This window comes from Clinocottus analis, unplaced genomic scaffold, assembly GCF_023055335.1.
Source record: "Clinocottus analis isolate CAN_PGR_092001 unplaced genomic scaffold, fCliAna1.0.p SCAF_21, whole genome shotgun sequence".
Lineage (NCBI taxonomy): Eukaryota > Metazoa > Chordata > Actinopteri > Perciformes > Cottidae > Clinocottus > Clinocottus analis.
The window spans coordinates 9974510-9991019 of record NW_027175943.1 but is presented as its reverse complement, the minus strand read 5'-3'; the positions used below and the strand labels follow the sequence as shown (position 1 = coordinate 9991019).

The window sequence follows — 16510 nt, the reverse complement described above, 5'->3', positions numbered from 1 at the left end:
TACAGCACTGAGAAATACAGTGAGCTGATGGAGACACACAGAGACAGCGGTGACATCGTCAACAGGATGTACTCAGCTCTGATGTCAACACTTCACCTCATACTCACAGGAACGAGAGAGCGAGCGATGACAGGTGCAATGTATGTATCACCTCCAAACTGCCCTTGGATACAAAATATAGTAGCAACAGTGAGATCTAAAGTACTTTTGCTGTAACTGTTGCATATTCAAAAAAGGAAATGTATACCCAGGCCTAAAGTCATTAACATGTCAGACCTCCAGCTGGCACAATCTATCATCTGTGCTGCCCTTCTGTGGGACAGAGAGCCATGGGAACAAAGAGCAACAACAGAGCGGATTGTTGTTAGAGAGCCACATGATGCATCGGCAGATCCGCTGGAACCATGCAGCGCTGGACCTGTTACTGTACAGAGCCACGAAAAGCAGGAAGTGCTTACTGACTTACAGTATGCCAAGAGGACACAAAGGAGGCCAATGTCCATACGACAACATAAGACCTTGCCCGGTTTGGGCCCGTTTCAACACATGCTGGAAGTTGGAGCTAAAAGTGTGTTTTTGCTCTTGGACCAAAGTAGAAAGTAGACCCAACATGAACATCTTGTGGACCAATAAAGAGATCAAGTACCTATAAATCCAAAACATTTATAATGTGGCTTGTTTTGTTTCTCATTTTAAAAATGTCAGACCATTATCTCTTCAGCTTTTCCACCGGAGGACTGAAGTAATTGCATGGGATCTTCAAAGGGTCCCTTGTTAGCTCGTAAACAAGCAACAAATACAGTAAGCTTCAGTGACACTCAAGTGGTTATATAATGGTGCTATAATATGACATAATAATTAACTAATTACTGCGATCATGAAATTTGTAGGTCCTGACCTGACCAGAATGACGTCACCTCTCCCTGGAGACGTGGACGTTCGGTCCAAGATCAGTCACACATGTTCACGAGGATTCTCCCTCTGGAGATTTCTCCAAAGAGCATCACCACTGATCATGTGGTACATTATGAACACTGACTTATTGATGAGGTCGCAGTCACAAGATGACCGGGAGCTTCTGTTGTTTGGTACACAATCTGTTTCCTCTGATATTTTCTCGCTCCGCTTGACGCAAAGCCCCGCGGAATGAGCACACAGCGAGGAAGAAACAACAGCTATGCTGAGATGGCACAGGCCTTTTGAAGGTGTTGTGGTCATGTGGTGCGGGGTTGGGAGAGAATCTACCTACTGCCAAGTATAAGTTGCAAATTTTTCAGCAAATATAAGGGAGCGGCACCAATATCTCCTCTATAACCCCCCTCCCCCCTCCGCCATCCCCTCTGCCTCCTCTGGGTGCAGAGTGTCTAAAAGTCTCCATCCATCATCTCATTAGAGAGGGGAGTGTCCCCAGGCTTTCAATAACAAATTAGATTGCCAATTGATATGTAATGGCTCATTACATTTAGCAGCACTGGAATGGTATTAGTTACAAAGTGAGTAAGACAGGCGCAGAGTTACAGAATTAATTTCCATTGCAGATGTCTTTCAGCTGTCAAAATGCATTGTGAGAAAAAAAGAATGGCTGAATAAAAGCTCATGTTGTGTGTTTTTCTTTTGCAGTTGAGAAGGTAATGTACAGGGGATTTATCTGAGCAGAGAAGTTGTAGGCCGGCAAAACATGACAGCGAGCTGAAAGAGCTGAAAGACACTGACAATCTCCAATGAGCAAACCTACTGGTAATGTAAACTCTAGATCAGGGGAGAAATGGATCGTTCTGTTGTCTGGAAATCATCCTCGCCAATTTGATTACAGCCCAGAACATTACCTACCTCCCACTTTTACATTTATGAAACAGCACAGCAACAGTTTATACTTTTGGCTATGCAAGACTGTTATCTGATGCTGATGCTCTCTCTAAGGAAGACATACTCCATGTCACAGAAAGCAAGGCTTTCCATTAGACCATTAAGTCATAAAGGGCCTGCACCCATCCTTTTAGTGTAAAGCACTCCCATCAAGGTAACTCTATTCTAAAATGTAGAGAACACAACCACAGTAAACAGGTTATAGACAGTATACTCACACACACACACACACACACACACACACGCACTCTCACACACACACACACACACACACACACACACACACACACACACACACACACACACACACACACACACACACACACACGTGTCTAAAAAGCATTGCAATGAAGCCATTCATTTCTCAGTACTCACACCTCCAAAAAAGGTTCAAATCAAAGCTTTAGCTGCCTGAGGCTTCACAACTGCTACCAGCTATAAATTAGATTTTTGTTAAAGAGAGGGAAATGTAATTTCATGAAGATTTTTTGCGATGGAGTTAGCGTTGATGGTTTCTGATTAAAGTGGGAACAAAGTGGTGCTGGATATATTCTTGAATATGTAAACTTAAATGTAAGCATTTCAGGCAGGGCATTCCAAGAGCATTTTCTCCCCAATGCCTTCAGGTGGTTGAGGTTAATCTCATTTTTACTTGTGAGATTGAATTTAACAAGTCTAAAGCAGAGGCGTCTCTAAGATTTTGACACATATGGGGCTTAGCCTTGAAGAGTAAGGGGCCGATCACACCAGACGTGACTCTAAAAAATGCAGGCGCTTAAAAAACGCCTTGACAAAAACACCCCGGGCGTTTTTTTTTTCAAAGAGAGTACGGCAAATACCTATCCACGAATTGTGTCTGGATGACGAGAGCTTTCAGTTGTACTTTCAGCTAAGCAGGAGTCAGTTCGAGGGTTTTCTGAGTAGTAGAGTTGTGTTTTGATTTAGAATTGTAAAGCTCTTTGTAATTAAATACCGCTAATATTAGCGTCTTGTCGGAGGGTACCATTTTCTTTTTTGTTCATGCAACACGAAACCAGGAAGGAATAAAATCTGCCTCCTGTTTGATCTGATTGACTGCCTGGGCCGAGTGTGACAATGATAAGCTGCGCTTAAAAGTTGAGAATAATAATAAACAAGATGGTTCGACATTATACCCTCACTTTAGCCCAAGCTTAATTATTTCACAAATCTCATAAACTACAATTGCATTTACACACAGATGCTAATAATAACAGATTTTTTTCCCCACATAATATCAACTAGCAGATACATCCCTCTAGTAGTTCCAGCTGCAACACTCTTTTCGAAATTATTACATTTTTACATAATTTCTATTCCCATTACCTCTTTGATTCCTGACCACCTTTGGGGGGGAAACATTGAAATCTTTTTTTGTGACATCTTGTTGTGCTACTATCCAAAGACAGCAGCTTGCTGTTGTCAAGTGTGCCTGCTGCCTGACGGCGCTGTTTTGGGTGAGTGGAGTTAAACCACTTGTGTGCCAAAGCCAAAGTAGTGGCTTTTAAAAATATAAATAGTTTTAATTGTTACTCAAACGTGTCCAAAAACACTGTTTTATCGAAGCATCAACATGAGATAATCGTAGTTTGAGGATGTGATCTTAGTTTTAGCCACTGGTCTAAAGTAGTCAGGCGTCTTCATATTCTCATCAGAGCTCCTGTAGCTGCCCTATGACATGATTCAGAGTTGTGATTGCTTTCCTCCCCTATGTCTTTCTTGTCATTACAGTTTCAACATCACAAAAAAATCCACAATGGTTCATTGCGTATTGCGAGAATTTATTCAACCCCAGTTTACAAATCCAAACAAGCAGATACCTGCTGTATGTCTGTGGACGTCTGGTTTGTTGTGTAAGGACGGATGCGTGAGAAGTATACTTACTGCATGTGATAAATTTCACAAACCTTGTTTATTTCTTAACTCGGTTGTTTTTGAAAAAAAAAGCACAACAATCTCTAGATGACATGCTGAAACTAGCCCTTCCTTCAGAGACATAATAGCTGCTGTCTGTTGTTTTATTAAAAAGCCCCATGTCCAATATAGCTTTTTACTTTTTGTTTTGTTTTGGCATAGATTAAACGCAAAATGTTGAACTATTCCTTTAAGACAAATTGTTTGTGAAATATATATTATATACAGGCATGAATTACAGATGGGGGTTAATGAGCAAATAATAATGTGAGTTTAGAATAAATTCAGATGTAGTAGAAGTGTGTCGCAGAAAAATAATGAGATTGGACGCAGCACCATTGTCTGTGCATTAAAAAAAAGTTGTGAAACCAAGTTTTCGCCTGCTATCTGCTTCCATCTGACCCTCTTCAATTAAAACTGCTAGGATGTACTGAGGGGATTTTCTAATTTCATGCTCCTGTGCCCATCTGAGGGAATTAAACTAAAACTCCTCAAGGCAGCAAACAACTTGACACAACCGACTTAACAATCATTTAACCTTAGTCACACAGTGAATAAAATTTAGCGCAAAAGTAAACGTCAAAATGAAGCGAGAATCACACTTGACTAAGAAAAAAAATCAACTAGTGTGCAAAGTAAGTACTGAAACTACTTGGAAAAAAACTTTCCCCCAATCCCCCAGAGTGAATCGAAAAGGCATAGCGGATTAGAACCCTGTTGCAAAGCTCCTATTGACCTAGAAGTATGTTGTGTTCATCACAACTAAATCAGGAAGCACGTGTGTATTTTATTATGTGTGTGCGTGCGTTTGCAAGTGTGTGTCTGTGCATAAGAGCGATTAAGCTCCAATCATATCGCTGCACCTAATCCCTTTACATGGGCCTTCCTATTTGAGAGTGAAAGCTCAACATCCTTCTCAGTGGAAGATCCTGATAGTGACATCGATTCATTCCAGTGTTGGTCGTATGCACAGCATATACATTAGGGATGGAATTAGTGCCCTGACAGGCAGGTGGGAGGTAGCCTAGAAGAGGAGTAACAATAACAGGAAAGTAAGAAAGAGAAGTGAGGGAGCAGGTGTGGTAGAGTTCATTATGAAAGCAGAGTTCATCATGGAAGAAAAGTTGCCAACTGAAAACACACCTCTTAAACCAGAGTCTCAAACAGTGTTTCCCCATTTCCCTCATTTCTCCAGTAAAATGTATTCTGATGAGTACAATTTGTCAATATCCCCTTTATTATAATCTCAAGATTATTTAAATAGACCTTGCCGATTTACTCTCATTCATTCGTTTTGAGGTCCTTTTCAAGCAGGGGCCTGAGCTAGTGGCCTGCAGTACCCGGGTCCTGATCTTCTGGGAACATGGACAGACTGTGCTTTCAAGTCAGGACTTCCACTGGGCACAAATTGATCTGAAAATGATTTCACCAGGTACAGAGATTTGTAAGAAGTTTGTTTATTTTTCTATCTCACATAAACACACCTCGTCGTCTTATCTCCCATAGGCAGATGTGCACATTTCTTCATGTCAATCTCATACACCCTGATACAGAATAGAGAAAGACCGAGAGTAAGAGAAAGAGAGTAAGAGAGAGAGAGAGAGAGAGAGAGAGAGAGAGAGAGAGAGAGAGAGAGAAAATGTGATTTTACCAAAGCCTTTTATACAGATGCACACACACACACACACATTCACCAACAACTATTGATAATACCTCCACGGCTTGGAAGGTCTCACACACAAAAAACACACACACGCGCACGCACATGCCAATACACCACACCTTGAGCCAAGCACACCAACCATGAGAAGCACATTTCCATATTACGCCTCTGGTCTGTCCCTGGCTTCCAGCACTTGGCCTCTCATTCATCTTTTTCTCTATTCATCTCAAACTGATGAATAGAAAATTAACACATGGAAAGAGGGCAGGACAAGATGCAAAAGTTTTGAAATAGTTTTTTTTTTAAAACACATGCAGATTGTTTCCTTTCTAACATCAAGACAGAAATTGTGGGATGCTTGTGGAAGAAGTTTGTATGTGCATTTTTCTTTCTGTTTGCAAATGCTCAACACCTCATTAGTGTCTTTGTGAATGACAATTTCAGTATGTATTGCTCAATTAGGTTATATGTCCAAATTATAGTCGGTCTATAAAATGACAGAAAATATGGAAAAAAAAGTCAAATTGATTACCAACCAAATCCCAGGATGTATTCACTTTAATATCAGAACGTAAAGGAAAAAGACCAACACCTAACTTAAGAAAAGCTGAAAGAGACAAATTGACTAATTGGCAGCTTTAATTGAAAAATGTAATTGCAGATATATATACATATATATATATATATATATATATATATATATATATATATATATATATATATATATATATACATATATATGTATATATACATATATATATATATATATATACATATATATATATATATATATATATATATATATATATATATATATATATATATATGTTCATATACATTATATATTATATTATAGAAATGTACAAAGTAATGTATACGGGGGAAAAAAACACTTTACCTTAGTCAGCCTGATACCCTTTCAAAACGCACAACACAACTCTGTTTTTATTCTGCATTAACGTTATTAATCAAAGGACACTGTCCTTAGTGTCAGAGTATTTTTAAAGTATGAGTGATTCTTCTTACCAATAGACAATCTTTGGTTGTATGTACACTGATAGAGGCTCGAGACAAAAGCTGCTTGAGACTTTATTTACTGTTTACAGCACGTTAGCCCACTTTGTTGTTGCCGCTAGCTAAGACTCGGTTAGCTATTAAACTAGCTGGCAGTTCACGTTTGCTGATTTCATATTCACTTACTTTACATCGCTATTCCATCCAGCAGAAGTCAACTGAGGAGGAGAAACATAACACAGCTAACTTCAGGTAAAGTCACAAGTTAGCTAGCTCATGTTCGATATATTCAGCAAGCTAGATTCAGCTAGCTAACACCAGATGAGATCATCTGAGTGAATCCAATGACTGGATGTTTGGAATGTTCAGCGTTTAACAACCTGAGAGTTACAAGTGTGTTATAACCATATTTGTCGCTGCCCTGCTTGTTTTCATTCCCTTTAGACGCACTGAGGTCAACTTTCATTTACCACTTTGATGCTAATGCAGCTCCTCACACCTGGAAACCCTGACTGTAATGTATTGCTCTGTAGCACAGGGACATTTCGAAAAAAATGTTTAAAAAAAATTCCACCTACTACAGGTGTGACAAACAGAAGCTCCATCATTTATTGCACTGAGTCTGATTGGTAGCTTGTATTTAGAGTGGCCAAAATGATGATGCAACATCAAAGATCTGAGGGGACGAGATGTGTGAGTGGGCTGAGGACAGAAGAGGAGAAGTGATTCAGAGAAAGATGAGAAAGTCACAAGATCAAACACTTTCACACAATATGGCCTTTATGAGCGGTGATCTAGCCTGTCTCTGTTCAGATCAGAGCAGGGCTTCAGGGTTTACTACCAGCCTGGGTGATAAAGAGTGCTAAGGGCTCAGCTTTTTGATTGGAAAGGATTAGTTCTGTCAATGGCTTTTGCTCTGATAAGAGCAGTCAAAGCCTTCGGGTGTGTGGTTACAGAGGGCGTGTTATTTCCACCTTATATTTTGAGTTCAAACCTGGTATGCTGCTGTTGATTTCTTCTTTAACTGCCTAAAGCCTGTCAGTCAGAGGAAAAGGCAAGCAAATATGTCGGGGATGAGGTCGACCAGTGGTTCTCAAACTTTTTCTGTCACGCCCTACTTTGGAGGAAGCAAAATGATCGGGCCCCACCGTCCAAGCAACATTGGAACGAAATGGTCCAACTTTTTTGAGACTCCTCCATTCGTGCTTTTTTAATTAATAGATCAGAGAAAATTGAAATCCTAAGTAAACCAGATTGCTCCATCAGACAAAAACTAATAACATTTGCATTCACCTATGTTAAAACAATGTAAATAAAGTTATATATGGGCAAAAATATAACTAATATTTGCTCGCACATATATATATATGGGTTATATATATATATATATATATATATATATATATATATATATATATATATATAACCCATTTTTCCCTAGTCCTTGCATCATCACAGCATCAGACGTTTAACAGCACTTCTGCCAGTGTTTATTATTTCGCTGAAATGTCTAATAGTTCAGATGTCTGTAAATTAGGAACGACTTGTTGAATCTTCGTTTATTCACCCCAAAGTGTGGAACTTCTGTGTGGAACTTTTTTTTCTCCCACTCGGACAAAAAGATGTTGCTCTGCATATGCCTCATGGTATAGTTCCTCTCGAACTTTCTGACCTCCAAATGGATTCTCTGAGTTTAATATTTAGCTGCCTTTAAACATTACTGTGTAAAACTTAAATAATCACTTTTTTTCACATTAGCCTTCTCAGAAGTCGGGAAAAGCCTCCGAGTTATGTGAAAACAGGACCATTTATAACCTAGATGGTTACATCATTTCCCATGTTCATTATGGCCTATTTATTCATGTTCTATTTACAGTGGGGCTTACTGCTCATAATGATGACTAAAGGCTAATGTGCTTTAATGTTGTTGACTGCATGGGCGGATTATCATTAGAGGCCAATGGTTTCTTATTATACCCATGTTTTTTGGTCATTTTCGGACTGACTTGGTCTCCCAGGTTTGATCGATTGTGCTTGCGTTTTTAATATTTAAGTGAGAGGGGTGCTGCATTTGTAAATGCACGAGTAGGAGTTGGTTTCAACTCAAAACAGACCTGTGAAAAGGCAACCCTAAATATATCATGTTGTTCCCCGCGAGAATAATTTTTTATGCTTCCCTCCATTTTCTCATTGAACACTATAGTATTTTCTGTTTGTTGCTTTTAGATGTCCATGGACAACAGAAAGAGGCCAGCGGGTTCCTCCAACTCTGGCAACTTGGTGTACTGGTCGTCCTCATTTCCGCGGCAGCCGGCCCGGGTCCTGATTGTGGAGGCGCTGCCCCCTTGGTGGTCAGAGACCTGTCCGGTGCTCTGTGATGCTCTGGATAACTTCCTATCCCTGGCCTGTAGTCTGGATGGACCCTGTAGGATACCACTGCTCAGCCTGTATGCCATCAGTCGGCAGCAGGAGTGTCTTCTTCCTTTTGTGGTAGGATGGAAGATGGCTGAAGAGTTTATCTCCCATGCTCCCTTTGTTGGTCTCCGTTACCCATTTTGAGTCCTGACTTTTCGCCCCTCTGCATTTTCAGCAGGTCCGTGGTAACCTAGCCCGGCTGCGCTCCTGTGTGGAGGAGCTGAGGACTCTTCCAGGTGATGGTTGCATCTTAGGAGCAGCCAGAGGAGGCGAGCTGCTGCGTCAGGCGGTGCTTGACAGTCTGCAGCAGTTCAAACAGTTCATCAGACACACCAGTACTGGCAGCGAGGCCAGCAACAATCTGTCTGTGGAGGTCAGCATAGAAACACCCTCAATATGAACGAGAAACTTTTTTATGACGTTACACATATATGCAAAGAAAATACTGAGCCCGATACTACCTCTTCTACACATGTGAATATCTAGAACAGAAATAGTACTTTTACTTAATAATAATACTTCTCATTTACTTGTAGTTTAGTGTACAACTTTTAAACTAATTTATTTGCAACAGTTTGTTGCTTGGTACCACAACAAGTGGAGATGTTGGGGATAGAACCCACGACCTCATACATTTAAAGCATGCATTCCACCACTGAGCTACATCCCCTCTGAACTAGCTAATGAAGCAGATAACAGCCTCTAAAACAAATGAAATATCATCTTTGTTCAGCATTTTTTTGTAGTCGGTCATTTCCATTTGTATCTGTTTCTGTCTCCCCAGGTCCACTATGAAGACGCGTCTCTCTGCTGCAAACTAGCCCAAACTGAATAGACCCCTTTTGATATTAATGCTTTGCGCTTCATGCTAATGTAGAGGAAAAGGCTCCACTTATATCTGTTAAAGGAGGTCTCATCAGTGCCAATTCAGTGTATTTAGCAGCCGCAAACGCATATTGAATTGGAAATCAAATTTGCATTTTTAAAAGCTTAACAAAATTCTCTGTTGACAGTCCACTTATATCAGACAGCCCACTTTAAACCAGCTCATGTACATCTCTAACGCAGCAAATGGGTTCTACTCATCTGCTGCACTGTCGTCTGTCTAGGAAGATATGTAAATATTCAAAAAGCGACATCAGTATGGTTCAGTAGTTTTCAGAGCTTTTCTGCCAGAGTATCCGCTCCGATCAGAGATCACATTTAAGTATTTAAGCCCCAGTTCCATTTTTGTACAGTTTATGGTGATATCGTCTCCTGTCCTGTTTCTACTTCTTTGTGACTCGGAATGGAATTGGTGACATCAATAAAAGGTCAAAGCTCTCACTTGGATGCAGCCCATTTCCTAGAACTCTTTATTCCTGGTTATGTTATGTAATTCAAAGCCAGCTTTGGGCCGATATTCCGCATCAGAATCAAAACTCCAAATAGACACAAATGCTGCATTTTTGACGTCAAGAAATGAGAGTTTAGGGTGAAATGAATATTAACTGACATTATGGAAAGAATCTCATTTGTTCCATCTGAATGTTGGACATATGGGGGAGCCAACTGAGCAATGAGCCGTCTCTGTCTTTCTTCTTCAATTTGAACAACAAGTCCTCTGGATACAAGGCTCCGGGCTGTAGACGAGGATTTTTCAAATCCAACTAGCTTTATTAGGAAGCTCTGGACAGATGATTACACTAAGACCCTCTGTTTCTGACAGCAGCAGATATGAATAGCACCCATTAGGGGACAGAGATACACTAAACAGAGACTTGGCCCTGTGTATGTGTGTGTCTGATCCACTTATACAATGTGTGTTTTCATTCACATATATACGTCTCTTGCATTTATGTGTGTGTCTTCTACAGCAGGACGCAAGAGAGCAGAACCCTTCGCAGTCCCATTATAATCATCGCTCACTGCTACTGTTAATGTGATTCAGCCAGGCGTTTGACATCAGCCTAACATTTATCTGTGTTCCTCCCATTAGGCACGTAAAGACGCAGAAAACTAATTCCGTCTCTTTCCATCATCAGACACAATGATGTTTTTTGCACAAATCTACTGCAGGGATTGTCATAATCGAGAAATTAATGGATTAGTGAAGCATATTTTACAGAGCATTATTAGAAGTTCATTCATGGCGCTCTGACGTGTGAGATAATGACAGTTGAGTTACAGGAAACACTGAGATTACGGATGACAGATGGCGGTTACAGCTGCGGTTTGAGTTGGATGACTGTAACATATGCTATGCTGCTCTTCAGTTACAGGGTGTTGGCTTTGGTGGGACTAAAACAGAAGTTCTAACCTTGTGTGTTCGATATAGTAACAGTAATTCAGTATTTGTCATGAATGTCCCTGAAGTACAGCAGAAACTGACCCAGAATGCCTTGCTGTGGTGGTGTCGTTTCATAAAGGCCACTTTGGCAATACAGAAGTGGGCTTTTGGGAACGAGTTGGTGGGCAGAGCAGCTGTGTGGCTTAATAATAGCATAGTTAAAAGTGATTAAAGTTTTTCAGTAAAAGGAGCAACAGCGTTGGTTACTCTACGTAGCTTTTCCCCCACCTTCCATCTGATGCGAGAAAAGGCCATCTAAATAAAAATCGGATCCAGAGCACTGGGTTCTGAAACCTAATTCCAAATACATTTTGGGCTTTGCTTGTTTGCACAATATGAAGGTAGAGACACGATGAAACAGACTGGTTCTGATTTGGGGTTGCACACTGAAAATTTTCCTCACAGCAGGCCTCCCGCTGTGTTCACAGGTTACCTTGGTGACGAGTCAGCCAGGGCAGGGCGTCGTTCGCCATCTGGAGGCGGGCCTCAAAGGCGCTGACCTGGTGTCTCTGAAGCGGCTGCTGGTGATTCAGATCTACAGTGCTGCAGACTGGGGCCAAGAAAACCACTCACCTGAAGACCTGCACACTGAGTCTGACGGTGGGAAAGACATACAAACACAGTCAAACTGCTTGAGGGAGGTCTGTGATCTATTTGATTTACTCCCCCTCACTTTACTTCCCACATTCTTTCCCTCCCCGCTCGCTTTCCTAATCATCTTCAGGGTTTTCTGCACCTCATGTGGCATGTTTGCCTCTTATCTCTGCCCGAGACTCTTGCCACAGTTTAAGGAACTCTACTACCGTCCAAACATGTCCCAATCCTCTTCGAAAGACTCATTGCATAATAATATGTCATACTCTGTAATTATATGAGGGTTCAAGCGGTGTTGTCTAAATAAGTAGTGAGCGCAGTGAGGATTGGATGGAAATGAGGGGCAAAGAAGAAAAGGAGGAATAGAAAGCGAGAGACAAAAATGAGAGCAGGTGTAAGAGAGAGGGGTGTGGTGAAACACAAGCAGGGGAAAATATGTATGCACCATGTGAAATATTGATTCCGTTGTGATAAACAGTTTGTTTCGGTGGAGACAGCCGTCGAAGTCACTGCAACTTATAGAAGCATTGCGAAGCGGAAGACGTGACACTAATGACGTTGTAAGTTTTTACTCACCTGAGACAGTTATGTCAGTTATGCAATGTGGTTCTCATTACCCCATCTTCTCCACGTCATTTGTGGCTTATTTGTCCCAGTTGTCTCCATCGAACCAGCCGATGTTCCTCTTTTGAATAACACTCTTGGTTTGGAGTGGCCTTTTTAAAAACAGTTGTTAGAATGAATCTGCTGTTACCTGTGGAACCCATCAATAGAAGACAGTTGTGAAGCTATCAAGGACCACAATAGAAATAAGTCCAAAGCTCTGTAGTGTTGAGCCCACATGTCAACCAATCAATGACGCTTTACTAGATAATTACAGGAACAAGCGAGAAAAAATAGTTTTCCCTATGTCTATTTTTTTAATTCATATAAGAGAATATAACTTTTGTTAAACTGTGCCAACCTCATACCCATACTGATGCTATGCTCTGTTATGATCATTTCAGGGGGTGAGAAATAAGGTATTTTGAATAAAATCAGGATTCACTGTGTCCTTGCAGCAGCTCCTCTAGCACAAACCCTTTGTATTCATTGCATTCATCAATCCATATAATTGATGCCTATTGCTGTCTCTCTCCGTTGTCTAATACAATTACAATGGAATTGAGCAAAGAAATGTTTGGAATGAATCTCGGGAGATGTTATGTAGTCCCCACAGTTTGATGATCGGTAGGCCTCAAGCTTTAAAGCCGTTGTGATGCCACTGGGACAAGATCACTACGTTCCTCCACACACAGCGTCTCAGAGTGTTTAGAGCAGAGTAAAACATATGATGCTGCTTTATTAGAGATGCTTCTTTCCACACCGGAGAGAACGCGATTGCTGCAACTAGAACATCTTCACACACAGTGCGATCGCTCGCACAAGCCTGCAGACGGCTTAGAGCGTCGCTCCTTTCTACCGAGTCGGTTGCACTATAATGTCGGGTGTCTCTGAGCCCACTGTTAAATAGAGTTTTCTGACACCAATCAGTTTTCTCATGAAAACTAAACGTTTGACCTCAAAGACGTGGAAGCTTAAATCCTTTGGCTCCACACATTTTTTTTTAAATATGAAAATGCCTGTCCTGAATGTACCCTGAATAGTATTTCAGTCCGTGACATTACTCACACACAATTTTCTGGGTGAAGTTGTTCCCAGAGATCACGGAAAAGGGAACAGGGTCAGCGCTGCTCCGTTGACCTCAGAGTTTATCTGACTGAAAACTGTAGCAGGTGTTTTAAACAAAGATAAGAAGTTTAACTGTCTAGCCCACGTGAATTCTACTCAGACTTCTTCTATCCAATGCCAAAACGCCCTCGTGACAGTTTGTTAAACAGGACTGACCCTGACGGGACTTGGAGCAGATTGTTCAGTTTATTCTCTCAATTTCTAAAGCTCTTTGAATTTTCAGCTTGGAAAAGAGACATGTCACTAATATGCCAAATCAAATGCGCAAAAATGTAGGAAGCAGTATCTGGGAATACTCTGGAATCTGGCTGCTTTGCGAAATCTTAATAGTCTCCATGTGTGTAAGATGTTGGGCGGGAATGCTCTGTGAGAGAGCAAATTTGTCTCATTTAACACCAGACTATTTACTTTAAGTGTGTGTGTGTGTGTGTGTGTGTGTGTGTGTGTGTGTGTGTGTGTGTGTGTGTGTGTGTGTGCGTGTGCGTGTTGCTGTTTGATAGAAACGTCACTAAGGACAAAGTTATGCAAATGTCATTTTTTCAGCTGTTAGCTGTTGTGAACTGTGCGTGTGTGTGTGTGTGTGTGTGTGTGTGTGTGTGTGTGTGTGTGTGTTGTGGCCGTTTAGGTTCGGGCCGAGGACAGGCTTTGTAACCACGTGACCTCACAAGTCTGAAAGCACAAACGTGTGTGAGTGTCTAAAGGCCAACGCCTCGATAAGCATCCTGTTTGTGTTGAAACTCACCCAGAGGATCCTTGAGAACCCGGCCTGTTCTGTAGTCGTACAGGGAGAGGAGAGAGAAAAGGGTCACAGAGTGATACAGAGACAGTGTGATTGTGGCTCCAGTGGGTTTTCTGCTTTTCCTCCTCACAGTTGAACAGCCGTGTTGTTGACTGAATCAGATTCGACAAGTTGTACCACACTGGATGTGTCGGTTGCTCAGAAAAACCATGCATTTGTTTGGTTTTAAACACATTTGCATCTTCTTCTCTTAACTACAAAGCCATGCTGAATGAAACAAATGAAAGTTGTGCAGCATTCTTTTGTAAATGCATAGTTAGATATATTACATTTAAACACTAAGGATGTAATAATCGCAAGCTTTATTGACCATAAGATCCGCATCTCCTGCATTTGTATCCACTTTCTGCTAAAACTAGTAGCTGTAACTGCATGTTTCGTGGCAGACACATCATAACACACTGTCAAGTCATAAAGGCCAGACAGATAATAGCTGTTGCAGACAAAACACAAGGCCTTTAAGTGCTCGTTCCTTTACACTCCCTGGACGTGACTCTTTTATTACTCCTCATGATGAAATTGGGCTTAGTTTTTGTGAAAGAAAAGGAAACTATGCATTAGAAATGAATAACCCTGGCCGGCCAGAAGGGTGCTGTAGGATGATCACTGGTTCATCAGTCAAGTCTTTGGACAAACCTCCACAGCAGTAACAGTCAGGTAAACCTGCGACAGTTGCTTCATCTTTTATTCTTAATGCCAAAGGACGTTTTCTAAACATGCATCAAGTTGCGATGCAGCCTCAAGACATTGCTCTCCATTTTGTACACAATGTACTCACACTCACGCAAGCATACGCCTCACAAGGCTTATATTTACTCTTGAGGACAAATCATGAGTTCTAAAAGGAAACGTGTGTTTTGGAGAGTAAGGCGTACAATGTTTTTGTATAGTCATAGTTAGAACAAGAGAACGCTCACTGTTGCAGACAGCAAACACTGTCTGGAACAGCTTCAATGATGTAGTACTTCTGTCTCCTGTGAACACCTGGGCCTTTCTCCCCTGAGCTGCTTCTCTCTATCTATCTCTCAGAGCCTACTCAAAGCACACAAAAAAAAAGAAAAGATGGAGAGTAAGCTGGACGAGAATGAGATCTTTGGTGATTTTTAAGAAGTTTAGAGGTTTTCCAAAACTTGATATCGCTAATCCACTTCACTTTTGTTTAGGTGGCATGTGGTCTGCTTTCCTGATTCTGCGATCCTTAGACATCAACCAATGTTACAATAAAGCTTTTAAAGAAGGAACAAATCTTTGAGTTGGCAAAAAAACTTTGCTTGCAATTTCCCTAATCTCAAGGTGCCAGCATACAAAGTTACGACATGTTTGCATTTACTTTTAGTTTCAACTGTAGTAGACCCTAAATTGTTGTGCTCTATTTGATTTACATATATAAATCAAATGCAGATGCTGGAATTGAACCTACGTCTTCAAAGATGCAAAACACACACTCTACCACTGAGCTACATCCCCCAGGGAAAGTAATGGAAAAGAACAATATTCAGCTTTCTTTATTACATCAGTAAGCACAATATTTAGTTCCCTTTCTCTGTCTGCTCGTGTTTAACATCATGAAGAAAAGTGGACGGGATCTCACTGCCTTCAAAAAGGTGCTGTGTATTGCATCTTTGTAGGACCAGCAAAACATGCTTGAAGGTGAGAGAAGAAGAATGGCAGACAAAACATAGACGGGACCTTGTGAGCCAGCTGAATACAACCAAAAGTAGCAGCGGTGTGCACATATCTGTTTGATTTGGGAGTTATTTATTTGACCTGTCAGCCAAACTTTGGCCGAAGCTGAGTCGAGAGGAGAGGGAAAACATCTTAAGAGGCCTTGAGTGTTAAGCTCTTCTTTCAATGAAAAAATAGTTGCTCCTCACACGACATCGGTTGGTGGACATACTGTGTAAAATATACATATCTATGTTTGTTTATGTTTGCCGGATGTGGTCAGTTTAGTTTTCCTTTCATTTCTTTATCTGTTCTAATAGTGTGCAGATAGTGTATGAATCCACTGTCCATTTACCTCAGTTTGATACCTAAGCTAATAGGCATATGCATATAAGACATTCACATGTGGTGTCACAATAACATCTTTACAGTATGTCAGAGCTGCACCAAATCAGCTGCGAAGCAAAAAATGTCTGTTCTGAATGAATGTAGCCTTGTTGGA

General features: G+C 40.9%; 1 protein-coding gene and 1 long non-coding RNA gene across 2 annotated transcripts in view; one reads left to right on the top strand and one right to left on the bottom strand.

Annotated features, from left to right (window-relative positions):
- The first annotated feature begins 6440 nt into the window (after positions 1 to 6440).
- The window catches only part of m1ap (meiosis 1 associated protein), a 28051-nt gene continuing 17981 nt past the window's right edge, over positions 6441 to 16510 (top strand). The window contains exons 1-4 of the mRNA XM_068587190.1: positions 6441 to 6727; positions 8702 to 8965; positions 9066 to 9263; positions 11648 to 11819. Of these exons, the coding sequence (XP_068443291.1) occupies positions 8702 to 8965; positions 9066 to 9263; positions 11648 to 11819 (634 nt within the window). The 5' untranslated portion in view covers positions 6441 to 6727. The remainder of the gene's footprint in view (positions 6728 to 8701; positions 8966 to 9065; positions 9264 to 11647; positions 11820 to 16510) is intronic.
- LOC137791965 (uncharacterized) lies at positions 11659 to 14440 on the bottom strand. The gene is made up of 3 exons (XR_011078067.1): positions 14287 to 14440; positions 12390 to 12529; positions 11659 to 11813 (listed from the first exon to the last, which is right to left on the bottom strand). It is a non-coding gene; the product is annotated as an uncharacterized lncRNA (long non-coding RNA).